This window comes from Pieris napi, chromosome 12, assembly GCF_905475465.1.
Source record: "Pieris napi chromosome 12, ilPieNapi1.2, whole genome shotgun sequence".
Lineage (NCBI taxonomy): Eukaryota > Metazoa > Arthropoda > Insecta > Lepidoptera > Pieridae > Pieris > Pieris napi.
The window spans coordinates 389,622-406,007 of NC_062245.1; the positions used below are offsets into that span (position 1 = coordinate 389,622).

The following is a 16,386-nucleotide window of genomic DNA, read 5'->3' on the forward strand; positions in this document are numbered from 1 at the left end:
TTCGCCCCTTGGTGCCGGCTAAGTCCTTTCGACCGAATTTATACAAACTGTAAACTAGGAATTTGGTGGGAGTGTGATTTTTATTGTAGTGTGTTATTTTTCAAAAAATATGGACGAGTTGTCGAAATAGTTGTGTGCGTAGTAATTTCGCGATGTTTGGAAGCAAAGTCGATTGTCAAAAATGGATAAGACACAATCGGTATTATGTTGCATTAATTTAACAGATTTTTTGGAGCAGAGATCTATAATACAGAGTTTCCAATTAAAGGAATATGTCTACCTAAATGATGGTTTAGTGTAGATACATTAACCTGACAAGGACTTATCAAAAATAAAATGAAGGAAACTCGGGCAGTGATCATTTCTATTTCGTTATATTTAAGTCAATATTGATATGTGTTCACCATAATACGATGACGCCTGTCTTGTAATACGGTGATTAAAATGCCGGTAAAGATATTCAGGGCATCTCAGACAATTTAATCTATATTACACCAGTATGACTGAGAGCAACAGTTGTGCTTTTAATTGGATTAAAATTCATGTTGTGTCTAAGCGTTCTAAATAGAAACACAAATATGTAATTTATAGAGCACTTTAGGACTTCGTGCTCGGGAGTGTAGGAAAATTTTGGCTTTAATAGGTAGAATAATGTAAGAGCAGTGTTGGTAACCACTACTATTATCAAGAATGTACCTTGGCTGACACTAATAAATTTCTATGTACTGAAACTTCCTCGTTCGGTAAAGGAAAGCATCATAAAGATACTGCTTTTCGTAAGGCCAAAAAATTTACAGTAGGTTGTAATTTACTTGCCTATAAAAATGAAAACGGTACAGAAACTGCTTAATAGTCTGCCCATGCCACATTGGGAGGTTAAGATGTCAAAAGAATATTCCGTTTCTTTCTTGACTTGAAGCTAAATAAATTACCCCAACCAAACTAAACTAAGCCTTAAATATTTTTATTTTAGGGCTGCAGAATGTGGGCAGTCAGCTCGCTCGTTCGCGGGTAGCGAGGCTGGCGGAGCGGTGTTTGAAGAAGCCGCCCGCCTAAGAGTTGATGATGATGACTTGGACGTCATACTTCCTCACTTTCAACGAGTGGCCATCAGCGGAGAAGATACCTCCGGGGTGAGATTTCTGTTGACAAACATTTTAAAAGTAGTTGACACCTACTATTTATTTTACAAAACCCCACCAAAGCCTTCCACGTTGATAGGAAATATGGAGGATGGCTGCCTCTCATCGTCACTTTCTGAGTTCAGCAGAGCACCCATGGTTTTTTCAACATCCATATACAAAATGACACGACAGCGAGAGAAAAAAACCATTCAATAGCTATGGTAGGCTTATAGTACGTTTAGAAATAAAGAGGGGTTTATGATATTGTTTTTTTATCTAGGTCCCGCTAGAAGACTTGCAGCAAGCCTCCTCTTATCTGGTGCAAGCTTTAGATATCCGCAAGCGATACATGGATATCTCCAACCAGACCTTCTGCAGCATCACGGCTCGATTCCTTAGATCAATAGATCCAGAAGCGGAAGCCAACCATACGCCGATTGTTAAAGCACCTCAAAGACATATAGCTGGTAAGTTTGACTCTATTTAGATAGGTTAAGGAGTTCATTTACATACTATTGTTTCCAAGATAAACGCGTTGAATTAGCCCAAAGTGCACCACCAGCTGTCCACTGACGTATTTCCGAACCAATTCGACTTAGGGTAGATTTTATGAAAAGAGCGTACCAATTCATAAAAGGTCGGCAACGCACTTGCGAGCCCTCTGGCATTGAGTGTCTATGTCGGTATCACTTAACTTTAACAGCCTCTTGTCCGTTTGCCCTTGTCCTCAAAGAAAAAAGCCAAAAGCTCGACTCAAGTGCCAGTGTATATTATTCGGCTAGTGTCTTTTTGGTAGGTTCTTGTTGATATGCCTACAGTGATAAGCCTCCAAGAATAAATTTGTATCATAAATCACCACACTCTTTGTTATCGTAGTATAAAGCTGATTAAAGATCAATTATTGATCAATGTTCTCATTATTATGTGGGAAATAGTCTCCAAAAATCTCATATTTTAGCCCTGTCAGGCCAGATATAAATAGGTATACGCATGGCCATCACAAGCCGCTGATGTCGTTTTGTTGGACATGCTTTTGTCACTTATACCTAGTCCTGTAAGAATCCTGTACCTTAAACAAGAATTAATTTTTAGATCACATAGTCCACCCCCCTTTCAAAGACAACAAAGACCCGTGGGAATGTCCAATGCCGGAACCTAAAAACTATAAAATCAAGTCGGATGGCGGAGTCTTCAACCTGTACAGAGACGAGGAGTGCAAAGACAGAGTGCCGTACGAGTACGTCACCCTGACCCAGTATATACAGGACATGAATGTCATGTGCACGATGATCGCTGATGGACCATTGTAAGTTATTTTTATCTTTACTAAAATTTAACCCAAGTTAAAAAATAATATGCTTTGTTTTAAGCCAATCAAAAGTAATCTGAGTACCTACTACCCAAAAACATTTTTTTTGTAGGAAATCGTTCTGCTACCGTCGCCTGAGTTACCTATCATCCAAGTTCCAGTTACACGTACTTCTCAATGAGTTACGTGAACTCGCGTCACAAAAGGCCGTTCCGCACCGGGACTTTTACAATATTCGGTAAGAATAATTATATATATTTTTGTAAAGATTTTTCAATGAGATTTGTATAAATTTCTAAAAAAAGTGTAGACATAGCCGTAGTTCTTATGAAAGTTCTTGAAGTAATAAAAATCCCATAATTTAATAAAATATCTTGTATTTTCAGCAAAGTAGACACACACATACACGCGGCATCGTGCATGAATCAGAAGCACTTACTTCGATTTATTAAAAAGACGCTGAAAAATCATGCTGACGAGGTAAGCTTCATCATCATACAATTTATGTATCGTCATTTTGATCAAATTATTGGGTTGGAAATTTTGCTTTTACTTCTTAAATAGAAAAATAATTGAATTATTTCCTAGGTGGTGACACTCCACAAAGGCACCCCGATGACCTTAAAGGCTGTTTTCCAATCAATGAATCTTAGCACATACGATCTTACCGTTGACATGCTCGACGTACACGCAGTGAGTAAATCAAATATAAATATAGTATTACCTACTTGATGGTGGTAAACAGGCAATCTCGATTAATGATATTCTTAATTTAATATTATTCATAATGGTAGGGGAGCCCACGATGCTAAATGGGGATTTACTCGAGCGTCGTAGAGACCTATTGGGATGCAAAGCTTAGATAAAAAGAAGAAAAAAATGTTATATGATAAATTCCTTTTCATCGGTGGGGGAAGCGGCTATAGATAGTTAAATATGTAAAAAAAAACTGTTGCATGGACATCCTCGAGCGCGTCAGATATTGATAGCATCTATGCCCTACGTATTTTTAATAATGTACGTATGTTAATCTGATCGTTTGCATGATGCGGGTGGTTGTATTTAAGGGTTGAAAATTAAAAAAAAAAAATTTTTATCGAGCGCGTCAGATTTTCTAAGGGAGTGTTAAGTGCACCAAAAAAAAGCTCTCATTCACTAATCTGACGATTTCGATGGGACGCAAACCCACAGCCATTTTCTTAATTTGCAAAAAAAAATCGCAATTTTGAAATACCCAAGCACGTCAGATTAAGATATATGTGGTTCATCTTTATGTTCTAAACGTACTGTCTCATAATCTGACGATTATCTAGAGGGATTCGCCTGATCTGCCAAAAAAAAAATAGAAAAACGGTTCACCTAAAGGGCCATCCCTGCAACTTCCCGCTAATTCCATTCCTGGGCGCTTAAAATTGATATTTTGAGCTCGCTGAGTTCAAAGAAATAACATTTCTATGCATTTGAGCTCTCCCAGCTCGAAAGTCTGATAGAAGTTTCATAGAACACTATTTTTGGAATTTTCAAACCGCAATAACTTTTGAATGGATCAAGCAATTTTCACGCGGTTGGCGGCATTCGACGCAGTTTTATCATCCTCATAAATAATTTTGCAATTTTAATTGATCGAACCACAAATTTCGGAGTAATCCCGAAAAAACACTTTTTCGGGTTTCTTTCGTGTACGATATCTCTCGAACGAATCAACCGCTTTTGACCAGCTTGGTGGCGATCGACGTGGTTTTTCAAGCTCAAAGGCGGATTAGTTTTTGAAGTTGATCGATAAAGAAACCACTTTAAAAAAAAATATTTCTTATTTTTTTAAGATTTTTCAAAATTCCTCAAAATCTATCGGTCCGAATCGGTTCAAATTCACAGGAAATGTAATTTTGAGGGAAATATTTAGAACGCCGTTTAGTGGATTCCGATCGGTTTAAGGAAATGTAGGCATCACGCAGCTGCACGCATTTAACTTTATCGACGAATTTTTGTTATTTCGGCTTGCGGAAATCGTCAGATTATATATTTTTCATTATTCTTGAATTATTTCCTTCAAAATAAAAAAAAAATTAGCTACGCTCGAGAATGTCCAGATGACGTTTTTTTTTTACAACTTTGTTGCCCTCCCCTTTTTTTCCGTCACTCTCAAATTGTCAGATTAGTGGAATATACACTTTTTAGGATGTAATTATCTCACCCTACCTTAATCTGACGCGCTCGGGAATTTCTGATGGTCAATTTTTTTTTACTAAACTGATCCTGTCTCCTTCACGTGCGGCTTTATATATGGGCCTTATATTTTGTGGAGGTACTTAACCGGGTACAAGGTATCCCCCTATATATTAATCTGCCGCGCTTTAGTAAATCCCGAAATCCCCTCTTGGGCTCCCCTACCATAATTGTATGTTTTTGCTTTGTACAGGACCGCAACACGTTTCACCGATTTGACAAGTTCAACGCCAAATACAATCCTATCGGAGAAAGTAGACTTAGAGAAGTCTTCCTCAAAACTGACAATTTCATGAATGGAAAATATTTCGCTAGGATAATTAACGTAAGTAACATTTAAATATTTGCATAAAACAATTAATTTTATAATGAGCCTAACGAAAACATTAAAGTCACAGAATAGCTCCTTGAAATACTCCCATTCCAAATTGTCTTGCTAATAATATTATTTTACCCGGAATCGAGCACAACATCTTCGTATATCATCATCATCATCATCAACAAGTATCTAGTATAGTAGAAAATTATTTACAGAATAAAAATATGTAAAAATAAAAAGATATCAACACATGGTATGATACACATGCTTTACTCCATCAAACTCTACTCTATTAGCCCCAAATTCCTATGTACACGAATATGTTTTAACATTTAGTATTTTTTAAATAATTTTATTAGGAAGTAGCAGCAGACTTAGAAGAGAGTAAATACCAGAATGCAGAGCTCCGTCTGTCCATATACGGGAAGAGTCCCACAGAATGGGCCAAGTTGGCCAAATGGGCGATACAGTATGACGTACACTCCAATAATGTACGCTGGCTGATACAAATACCACGGTTATAGTAAGTATTTGTTTACTAATGTAATTTCTATCAAAATAATATATTGTATTTCCGTCAAATTGTACTACGCTGAGATAGAGACATAAAATTTCTTTTGTTAAAACGAACAAAAATATAATAAAAATTTAATACATAAAATTTCTTTTGTTATTGAACTGTTCGAGTTTTAGTAGTAAATCCCCTCAGGATTGAAAACATTCCTTTTTGAAAAGGTTCATAAGGTATTTTAATCATAATGAGAAGGTTTTTTGACTTATCTGAATTTTAAACTAAACTCTAATGTTTTTTCAATTTTTCAGTGATATTTTCAAATCAAACAAGATCATGAACAACTTCCAAGAATTCTTGAGTAACATTTTCGAGCCTCTCTTTGAAGTGACCAAAGATCCCAATAGCAATATTGAGCTTCACAAATTTCTTACGGTAAATATTTATTTTTACTTTTTATTAATTGCCTAACGCTGTCACGTAACCACGAACAATCAAAAATAAGTATAACATAGTTTTTCTACATTTTGTAAATCTTTTTTAACTTTTCCAATATATTTTTAAACGCCAGAATAATTGTGAGGGCCAGGGCTGCTGATTCGCAGTCACTTATAAGCCAATTGAATTGTTTGGAGAATAATAAGAGAGTGTGTAAAAAATGCCACGTAAACATAGAATATCATATAACAGATAATTTGTAAATTTGATGATTATTTAACGATAAGTGGATTCTGATTTATTATAAAGTTATAGATTAACATTGATAGAGATCGTATTACTTTAATAGCTATTGTCTCACCGATTAACATTTCATGGTAGATTTTGATAAAAGGATTATACAACAATAATTGATTAATATTTTACAGCACGTAGTCGGATTTGATAGTGTGGACGATGAATCGAAACCGGAAAATCCGATGTTGGACGTGGACGTCCGTGTACCCGCGCAGTGGGATGACGAGGAGAACCCGCCCTACGCCTACTACCTTTACTATATGTACGCTAATATCACCGTGCTGAATCACTTTAGGAAGTAAGTGTTTTTTTAATTTATTTCTAGGTTTAGTTTTTTTTTTTTTTTTTTTTTATAAAACAGGGGGCAAACGGGCAGGAGGCTCACCTGATGTTAAGTGATACCGCCGCCCATGGACACTCTCAATGCCAGAGGGCTCGCGAGTGCGTTGCCGGCCTTTCAGGAATCGGTACGCTCTTTTCTTGAAGGACCCTAAGTCGAATTGGTTCGGAAATACCTCAGTGGGCAGCTGGTTCCACATAGTGGTGGTGCGCGGCAAAAACTGCCTTGAAAAACGCTCAGTTGTGGAACGGCGGACGTCGAGGTGATACGGGTGGAATTTCGTATTCTGTCTCGACGTCCGATGATGAAATTCAGCTGCAGGTATTAATCCGAACAACTCCTCTGAACACTCTCCATGGTAAATGCGGTAGAAGATGCAGAGTGACCCCACATCTCTACGCAACGCCAAAGGATCAAGCCGCTCGGAGAGGGATTGGTCGTCGACGATTCGAACCGCTCTGCGTTGTATACGGTCAAGTGGAAGGAGCTGGTACTGGGGAGCCCCCGCCCAGAGGTGAGAGCAGTACTCCATGTGGGGCCGAATTTGCGCTTTATATAGTTGTATGCGGTGGCCCGGAGTGAAGTACCGCCTCGCCTTGCTGAGCACACCAAGCTTTTTGGAGGCTAATTTAGCCTTTCCCTCCAAGTGACCGCGAAACTGAACGTCGTTCGATATGTCAACGCCAAGTATTCCAATGCTGGCTGTGGCTTTAAGAAGAGTGTTTTCGAAAAGAGGAGTGGCGACAAAGGGTGTTTTTTTAGCGGAAAACGCGCAAACTTGTGTCTTCTTGGGGTTAAATTGGACTAGGTTTAGTCTGCCCCAGTCTGAGACTCCACGTAGTAGAGTTTCGACTTCAGACACAAGTTTGTTCCGGTACTCATCGACAACTGCCCGAGAAATACCTGCCCGGCCAGTGTAAAAAGTATCCCCAGTGCTGTCATCCGCATAGCAATGAATGTTGCTAAGTTGCAACATATCATTGATATGCAGAAGAAACAAGGTCGGGGATAGAACACAGCCTTGTGGGACCCCAGCGTTCACGGGTTTAAGGTCGGAACATGCTCCGTCGATGACGACCTTGATGCTCCGATCGGCCAGAAAGCTGGAGATCCAATCGCATAATTTCTCGGGTAGCCCATAGGCTGGAAGCTTCGAGAGCAGTGCTCTGTGCCACACCCGATCGAAGGCTTTCGCTATGTCCAAACTTACCGCCAGCGCCTCCCCCTTGGACTCAATTGCCTCTGCCCACCTATGTGTAAGGTATACAAGGAGGTCACCAGCTGAGCGACCACGACGAAAGCCGTACTGAGAATCGCTAATCAACTGGTGGCCCTCTAGATACCTCAAGAGCTGGCTATTAATAATGGTTTCCATTATTTTGGAGAACAAGGAGGTTATAGCTATTGGGCGATAGTTGGACGGATCAGAGCGATCGCCTTTTTTTGGGATCGGATGTATCGAAGCGGTCTTCCAGCACTTCGGGGCAGTGCCGAGCAAGTACAGGTACCGAAAAAGGCGCGTTAAGACCGGAGCCAACTCAGGAGCACAAGTACGCAGCACAATTGGGGGGATACCATCCGGCCCGCTCGACTTATGAATGTCCAAGGAAGATAGTGCTTTGCGCACGGCACGTTGCTGGAATGTGATTTCCGGCATCGAAGAATCACACCGCGAAATGGTCGGTGGTGATCTCCCTCTGTCATCCAAAGTCGAGTTGGACGCGAAGAGACAGCCCAAAAGGTCGGCCTTCTCCTTCGCAGTGTGGGCCAGAGAGTCATCCTCCCTGTGCAGTGGCGGAATGGCGGGCTGACAAAAATTCCCTTGGACAGCTTTGGCGAGAGACCAGAAGGCTCGAGTCCCTGAAGGGAGTTGGGCCAATCTCTCGCCAAATCTGGCAATGTGCTCTGACTTTGCCTTAGTGATTTCCCGTTTGAAGGACCTGGAGGCTGAGTTATATGCTGTTTTAAGTTCGCTGGTATTGGCATCACGAGATTTCGCCGCTACCGCCCATGCCTTAAAGCATTCTGGCTTTCGACGCGAGGCCGCCTTGCAAGAACGTTTAAACCAGGGCTGAGACTTGCCACCGATCGGCACCGCAGAAAATGGAATAAAGAGTTCCATGCCCTGCAGAACCACTTCGGCGACAGAGGCGGCGACGGAATCTGGAGCTTCCGGCGAAAAGCACATAGGCCCCCAAGGGTAGGACGCAAAGAAAGACCGCATCCCGTCCCAATCTGCTGACTTATAGTGCCAGATACGGCGACAACCCATAAAGCGGGGCCGTGAAGGGCGCGTAGATGGCACAGTACTCCGGACCACACAATGATCTGATGAACCCAATGGCGGGTCAACAGAGACTTGATAATTCTCCGGATGTGAAGTCAGCAGAAGGTCCAACAAAGAGGGTTTATGACCATCCACATCTGGTATTCGCGTAATCGCAGGGACCATTTGTGTCAGGTCGTAGGCTAAAGCAAAGTCGTGAAAGGGTCTTCCCGCGTGATCGGTGGTTTCAGAGCCGAGCCAATCGGCATGGTGGGCGTTAAAATCGCCAAGTATCACGATTTCAGCGGTAGGAACCCTTTCGAGCAGGGAATCTGTAGCCATTTGGATGTGCTCAATGAGTCGGTCAGTTTCGGTATTTCCGCTATGGGACCTATACAGGCATGCGTAGAATCGCGGATGGTCATCGCAGTCTACGCGCAGCCAGAGGTTAGATAGGTCCCTTCCTTCAAGCGTCCCGAGGCGACGAGAACAGATATCCTCTCTGACGTACACGCAGACTCCCGCCCGTGGCACAAATGAATGTTCCAATTTGTACCCCGGGTAGGAGAGGTAGGAAGTATCAGCCGGGGAGGAAATCTGAGTCTCGGTAAGAAAGAGCAAGGCCGGCTTCGCAGTCTCCAAATGGTAGTGGACTGCGTTGATATTGGAATTGAGCCCCCTAACATTCGTGAAGTCCACGGCGAGCGTTGAATTGCTCCGTTTGCCCCGAGAACGATAACTGTTTCTGTTATTGAGCGCAGAATTGCCCCCCCCAGAATACGAAGGGCAGCCTGTGCGTCCACCACCGGGTGCTCCGTGTCCCGGTGTTGGACGCCCAGAGGGGGATTCTCCAACGCGAGCGCGTGTGGTACCCCCCTGGGGTAGATTCTCTTTTTTCTGCACCTTCATATTACATATGGGGGAGGGGGGGATGGGCTCCGGGAGTCTCTCTCACCGCACGAAACGCGAGTACAATAAGGCGAGCCTATTGCATCACTTCACGCCGGTTTTCTAAGAGACAGTGGTACTGCCCCGGTCGTGCCTGCCCATTTGGCTGAAGCCCGAAGGCAACAGCATGGCACTCCCACTAGGAAGGGGTTGACTGATTGCGCTGATGAAATAACCTCTGTCACAGGTTATTTCACCAGTGGGCGATGGGGTCGTCACGTCCCGACGCCAAAAAAAGTAGTAGTTATTGTACGAGCCGAGGCTGTACATTTTGCTCACTCTGGTTCACTTAATTTATAAGAGTATAGCCAAAAGCAGGCGCTCTCTTCAACATTTACTTTTAAATTGAATTAATTAGCATTATTCTTCTATTATACTTGAGTTTAAAGCATCCCGCAGACCCAGGAATCGTACACATACAATTATATTTTGTACGACTATCTCATATATCTCCTCTAGTTTTCATATAGTAGTTATGTGTTTAGCAATTTAGACAATTATAGTTTCGTCGAGAGACAAAAATACCCTCTATTTATACGCCATGTCCGTAAGCCGGATAGAGTATGATTTCAAATCGATCGTTAAACTAAATCACATTCATCATTCACTTACAATGCGTCTTCTTATTAAGTCTGTGGTGGAAGGATGTATGCTCTTCCACCGACCTAAAGGATCCCTCGATCAGTTTAACTACTGACCCGAAAGTCCCAGTGGCTAAGGTCAGAATAACTTAGCCCGTTTCACAGTATGATGTCATCGCAGTGATTGTTCGTATCGCTAAAGTGCTATAAATATATAAAATTAATTTTAATCTTTATTTTTAATCCAGGGAACAAGGTCTGAACACATTTGTGTTACGACCGCACTGTGGTGAAGCCGGTCCAGTGCAACATCTCGTATGTGGGTTCATGCTTGCTGAGAACATCTCGCACGGATTGCTTTTGAGGAAGGTGAGCGCTAATTAATCCATCTTGAAGTGACAGTTATTTATTTATTTACACTTCGTTACCTTATACAAAAACATACATATAAAAAAAGCAGTTTACATTAGTTATTAGGCAACGGGCGGTCTTATCGCTAACAAGCGATTTCTCCCAGGCAACCCTAATATGTTAATGAGCATGTAGAATGTTTTTTATATAGTTTTAAAACATAATTGTTATTTGTTAAGTTAATATTCATTTCTAGATTGACTGAAAATCGTCAATGTCGTAATAGCAAAATCTATTTTTATCAGGTTAAATTAAGTTGAATTTTTCGTAATATACGATTTAGACATTGTTGTTATGTATTTAGTGTAACAGTCGTAATAGTGAAGAACAAGTATAGACTTGTTCTTTGTTCCCGAGGCAAGCGATATGAAAAATTCGCAGAACAAAAATCTTAACGTGAAAACTATTTCGAAGTTCGAATAGAAACTTCATAAGAATCGAGTCTTGAAATGCCAATGTTTGTTTATATTGGCAGGTGCCAGTCCTGCAATACCTGTACTACTTAGCCCAGATCTACATCGCGATGTCACCTCTGAGTAACAACTCCCTCTTTCTCAATTACCATCGCAATCCGCTTCCGGAGTTCCTGGCACGAGGCCTTTGCATCACACTCAGTACTGATGACCCGCTGCAGTTCCACTTCACCAAGGTAAGGGCTCCCGTAGATTTTTTAGAGAAAAGCCGGCGTAAAATACTCTCCATACTCTTTTAAAATAGCAAATCATCAAACACACTTAAAACAAATATCGCAAATTAATAAGAAGTAGCCTGTCTAGCACTAGTCCCAGGCCCTTTTATCAACTAGATAATCGTTGACTTTATAGTAAGCCTTTTTACACAGCTTTTCTTTAATACATTTCTTAAATTTATTAAGAGAGAAAAGAGCCTTAAACAAAAAAATAAGGTCTGTATGTAGCAACTGAAACTGAAAGAATTTAAGAATTCTTACTTAAATTATCGTAGGCTCTAATTGCGTCTTTATTGTTTCGTTGAACTATTTCTCAATAAAGGTTCCTTAATATTCCAGGAGCCTCTAATGGAGGAATACAGCATTGCGGCGCAGGTGTGGAAGCTCAGCTCGTGTGACATGTGTGAGCTCGCACGGAACTCGGTGCTCATGTCGGGCTTCCCGCACGAGGTACTTCTATTATTTATGGAATTTACTGTAGCTTTGCAAATCATTCCAAAATCAGCAGTATCCGGTTCACAAGACACTTTCTTTTGCGAACTAGCGACATGTGGAAGCGAACCCCGGTGGTGGTCTTCCCTGGTAGATACGACCTCCAATTGTTTAAAGAAGAAGTCCCTCAAAGGCCGGCAACGTACCCACTAAAATGGCTGCGATGTCTGCCCTTTTTGAGCGTCTCGTAGACTCGTTTGCCCCCCTTTAATATAAAAACAAACGAATAGATTTACAGAGAAATCTTCTTATCTTGCAGATGAAACAATATTGGCTCGGTCCCACCTACACGAAGGAGGGTGTGGCCGCAAACGATATAACTCGCACTAACGTACCGGATATACGTATCTCCTTCCGTTATGAGACTATACTCGACGAACTAACCAATATATTCAAGGTAAGACAATTTTAGATTTTTTAATATTTTCCAACTAGATAGCAAACGCATAAATAATAAAATAAATTATCTAAACCAATATTTCATTTTAACTGGCATTACAAATATCAAATTTGAGGGTATTAATTTTTTTCGTTTATCAGTTTTTTTCTTCTATTGAAAATAATATATGTTCATACCAAAAGTTTATATGTACGCCTAATAATATATTACGATTTTAACTAATATCCACACACACATAAACACACAGACTTACACGCATTATATGTGATACAACACATAATATTTAAATAATCAAATTATCCGGGCTTTATTAAGCAAATCCTCTGGTCGGCCGATCTGTGCTTTTTGCTTTTCTTATCACACATGAGGCAGAATAATTAAGCCAGTTCTGAGTAAAACGTATAATTAATATTGAAAAACAATTTAAGAGATTTACGGCGTTTTCTATCAGATAACAATGTCATACATTAAAAACTATAGCTTTTTGTAATGTAGTAATTGTTTGTGTATGTGTGTGTGCTCACGATTTAGTTTTAACCTTAATTCTTGTCATCTATTTGCATCTGAGAAATACCGTTACAGGACGGGATGTCGACTCGCTGAAACCGGATGGGACTGCTTTTGATATCATTTTGTATAATGTATAAAGAGCAGTAGATTAAAAAAAAAAATTATAAGACCATAAAAAAAATTGTTTTGTTTAAATATTGTACCAATTAATACTAATCAAAGCAATTTTTCTCTTTTTCTTTTGCATTCCAAAACAATGGTTTACGCGGTTGCAATTTTTATTAATATGACATAAAAAAACTGCTATTTGTACATTTAATTCATTTGAATGATTGCTCATTTATTGTGGTTAGTTGTTTAAGTTAAAAAACATAAACCATTGATCTACTGCTTTTTATTAATGTATATTTTCTTCTTCTAACTTCTGTAGTTTTGGATATATGTATTATATATTTCATCTAATCCACACTTCCACTTAATTGTATTTTAATCATTGTTAATTTAATTGTCTAACATATGCTGGTATATTTATGGGTTAAGAATCATTTGCTTTTGGGGTGATGTATAATGATACTGATGTGATAATTAGGTGCGAATTGCTTCTGAAATCTATTTCATCTTTTTTTATCATTATAAAACATTTTTTACTGGTTAATTGTATTAAAATTAACCAATACAAAATGTCTAAAATAATTATTTAAAAATTCAAGAATCTAAATGGACCTTGTCACAAGTGTTGCAGAGAATAGGAATATTTTTAGGATGCCGTTTAGTCAAAAATTGTAATCCACAAATAAAAATATTTGGTCCCTTTTAGTGATACTATATCTAATTGAATATTTGTCAAATTTTGCCTTTGGGTATAAGATGTAATCTATATATATATATAGTACTATATACTATAAACGTATATATGTAGCGTCTATATATGGGCTATTAATTGTATTCTGACAGTGTTTTAATTTAAACTAATTTAAGGGTTATTACATTATTTCGTTCCAAATGGCTAAAGTTAGTTAAGTTTAACAACTTGTTGCAGTCTCCCGCTGACCATAGACTGTAGAGTAAATGACATAAACTATTTTTTTAAGTTCAAAAAGTCACTATATGTTTGTTTTAAATGTGCTAATGTGTGTCTAAGAAGCTTATGTTGTTGTTTGTATTGCATGATTTTACAAACATTGCGTTGACTAATTATAATGTCTTAGCTATATTTTCTCCCAAAAATCTTTATAACAGACAAAAAGTTTTTATATGCTGAGACATATCTGATTATATTATCATCAACTTTATGTCTCGGCAATAGAAATGTGTTTTCAGTACACAACATTACTTGTAGTTTTTCTATCATAGTAAGTCCAAATAGGTTATATTTTTTTAAATTTCTTATAGATTTTTTTTCAAACCAACAATTCTAACATGCAATCTAAGTAAACTAAAATTTTGCTTGAAGTTTTTTAACATTTCTTGTTCACATAATATATTACCTAAGTACTTATTATGTAGATGATTTTATTGTATAAATAATCAATTTCGTACAGCATTATACAATTTATATTAATGAAATCAATGTTACCATGTTGTTGGAAATAAAATTGCTATTATATATCTACTATTTTGATTAAATAAACTAAACGTGTTTTTTACCAAGGAATTCAGTGTTATTTATTTATATATAAATATAAATACCTAAATAAAAAATTTAAGCTAAAAATACAATATATTTCACTCAAAATAACTTAAAATTGTCTATGGTCCCGGGTTCGAGATCGTCGAGCACAGTCTGCGGCACGTATTTGCCACATGAGGCTTCATTATAGTACACGTTGAATCGCTGGAGCTGTAGATTGGAGTCGCTTTGATAAGCTCCGGTTGGGTCGATTCCATGTTCATCCGAGATAACCTCCCAGAACTTAGCTCCACTCTGATTTCCACATTGCCCGGTTTTGATGTGGACGATTTCCCTCGAATTTTCCCACGAAAAATTTCAGGCCTAAAATCTAGACTGATAAAATTTAGCCTTTTAAAATAATCATTAAATAGTAAAAGAATAAAAAAAAATGTGCATCACTTAGGAAATTATATAAGATAATAAATAACTTTATATTCTATGCTTTAGATAAAGCGGAGTGGGACACCAATCCCTTGTTAAGGTAGTCATCAGAGAATGCTGAGTTACCCAATGTCCTAACTTTTACATATATACCTTAGAATGGTTGAAATTATTAATAATTAAAATTAGGCATTCTCCCGCTAAAGGCATGATATTGTTAAACACATTGTCTACATAACGGTCAACCCTAATCATACAATACATTATCGGCATTTCAATACGACGTGGACTAAAGATAAACCATATCTGTTACCATGGTTACCATTATGACACTGATCTCATCGAAGCCATGGTAACCAGTAGTATTTTTTTGACTTAAGGACCTTCAAAGAAAGAGCGTTCCAATTTTTTAAAGACCGGCAACGCACTCGCGAGCCCTCTAGCATTGAGAGTGTCCATGGGCGGTATAACTTAACATCAGATGAGCCTCCTCCCCGTTTACCCCCTGTTCTATAAAGAAAGTCTTTAGTCCACGTTTTATAATAAGGCCGCCTAACTTCGAGCATATTCCTGACTAAAACACATGTTTTACCTGTTTAGAATGCATCATAAATATTTCTTTATGGCGAAATAGATTGATGTACGATTTCAATTTTCTGTGTCTGTGCTGTGTTAACAGGTAAATAACAATTTATTATTATTCATTAAACTGAATATGGCATTTTACAAATCTTATAAACTACTACGTACTTTGTATAACCTACTCCTCATTGCCATCACTATGTATTTAACTTCCAGTTTGCCTTATTTGTATCAGTAGTAGTTTCAGCACATAAGTTGGCCAGATTTTGCGTGATGATGGAAAGTTTGCCTTTAAAACGACTTGCGCATCGAATAACACTGCCCAACTCATTTGCCGTAGACCACACTGTTTATATAAGCTAGATTTTATTATGTACGGAATTTTCCAGGCGAGGCAGGCTTTCCACGAGCCCAATGGAGTTCCAGAACCTTCCACTTCCGCCTCTTGAAATAAACGTTCCAGTTGACAGCCTCAAGCGACGCTTGAGTGACGTAGCCAAAGCAGAAATAAACTGGAAATTAATATTAACTATGTTTAGAATGGCATTTTTTATTTGGGTTTTATAAAATGTACGTTGTGTAATTTTCTATAACGATATTATTTTTATTTTAATAAATGGATTAAAAATGTAGTAGTGTCTTTAATTGTTAATCAACTTATTTGACTCTAAAAATTATTCTATAATATAATTATTTAATTATTTAAATTTGTCAAAAAAGTAATTTCATATAGCAGAACCTCTGAGTAAGCATAGTTTAGAGAACTTTTAAATATATTCACGCTCGAAGTTTATCATGCGCTCATCGTGTTTTCTAATATAGAATTCTTATATACCACAGATAAGAAATAATTAAAATAAAATGCTAGGCAACCTCTTCGGTTTTTAACTT

The 16,386-nt window shown here is 38.5% G+C and overlaps 1 protein-coding gene across 13 annotated transcripts in view; it reads left to right on the forward strand.

The window, feature by feature from the left end:
* LOC125054589 (AMP deaminase 2) overlaps nt 1-16,127 on the forward strand; it is a 40,522-nt gene extending 24,395 nt beyond the window's left edge. For 11 of the 13 annotated variants that reach the window (XM_047656568.1, XM_047656577.1, XM_047656576.1 and 8 more), the window contains 15 exons: nt 974-1,133; nt 1,405-1,591; nt 2,217-2,430; nt 2,546-2,671; nt 2,820-2,913; nt 3,022-3,126; nt 4,853-4,984; nt 5,338-5,501; nt 5,801-5,924; nt 6,356-6,522; nt 10,608-10,728; nt 11,246-11,419; nt 11,798-11,908; nt 12,210-12,347; nt 15,885-16,127. In XM_047656568.1, the coding sequence (XP_047512524.1) occupies nt 974-1,133; nt 1,405-1,591; nt 2,217-2,430; nt 2,546-2,671; nt 2,820-2,913; nt 3,022-3,126; nt 4,853-4,984; nt 5,338-5,501; nt 5,801-5,924; nt 6,356-6,522; nt 10,608-10,728; nt 11,246-11,419; nt 11,798-11,908; nt 12,210-12,347; nt 15,885-15,944 (2,077 nt within the window). In that variant the 3' untranslated portion in view covers nt 15,945-16,127. Of the gene's footprint in view, nt 1-973; nt 1,134-1,404; nt 1,592-2,216; nt 2,431-2,545; nt 2,672-2,819; nt 2,914-3,021; nt 3,127-4,852; nt 4,985-5,337; nt 5,502-5,800; nt 5,925-6,355; nt 6,523-10,607; nt 10,729-11,245; nt 11,420-11,797; nt 11,909-12,209; nt 12,348-12,932; nt 14,075-14,979; nt 15,014-15,884 lie in introns of those variants that run through there. The other 2 variants (XM_047656569.1, XM_047656581.1) reach the window with 2 other exon arrangements.
* Nucleotides 16,128-16,386: the final 259 nt, after the last annotated feature.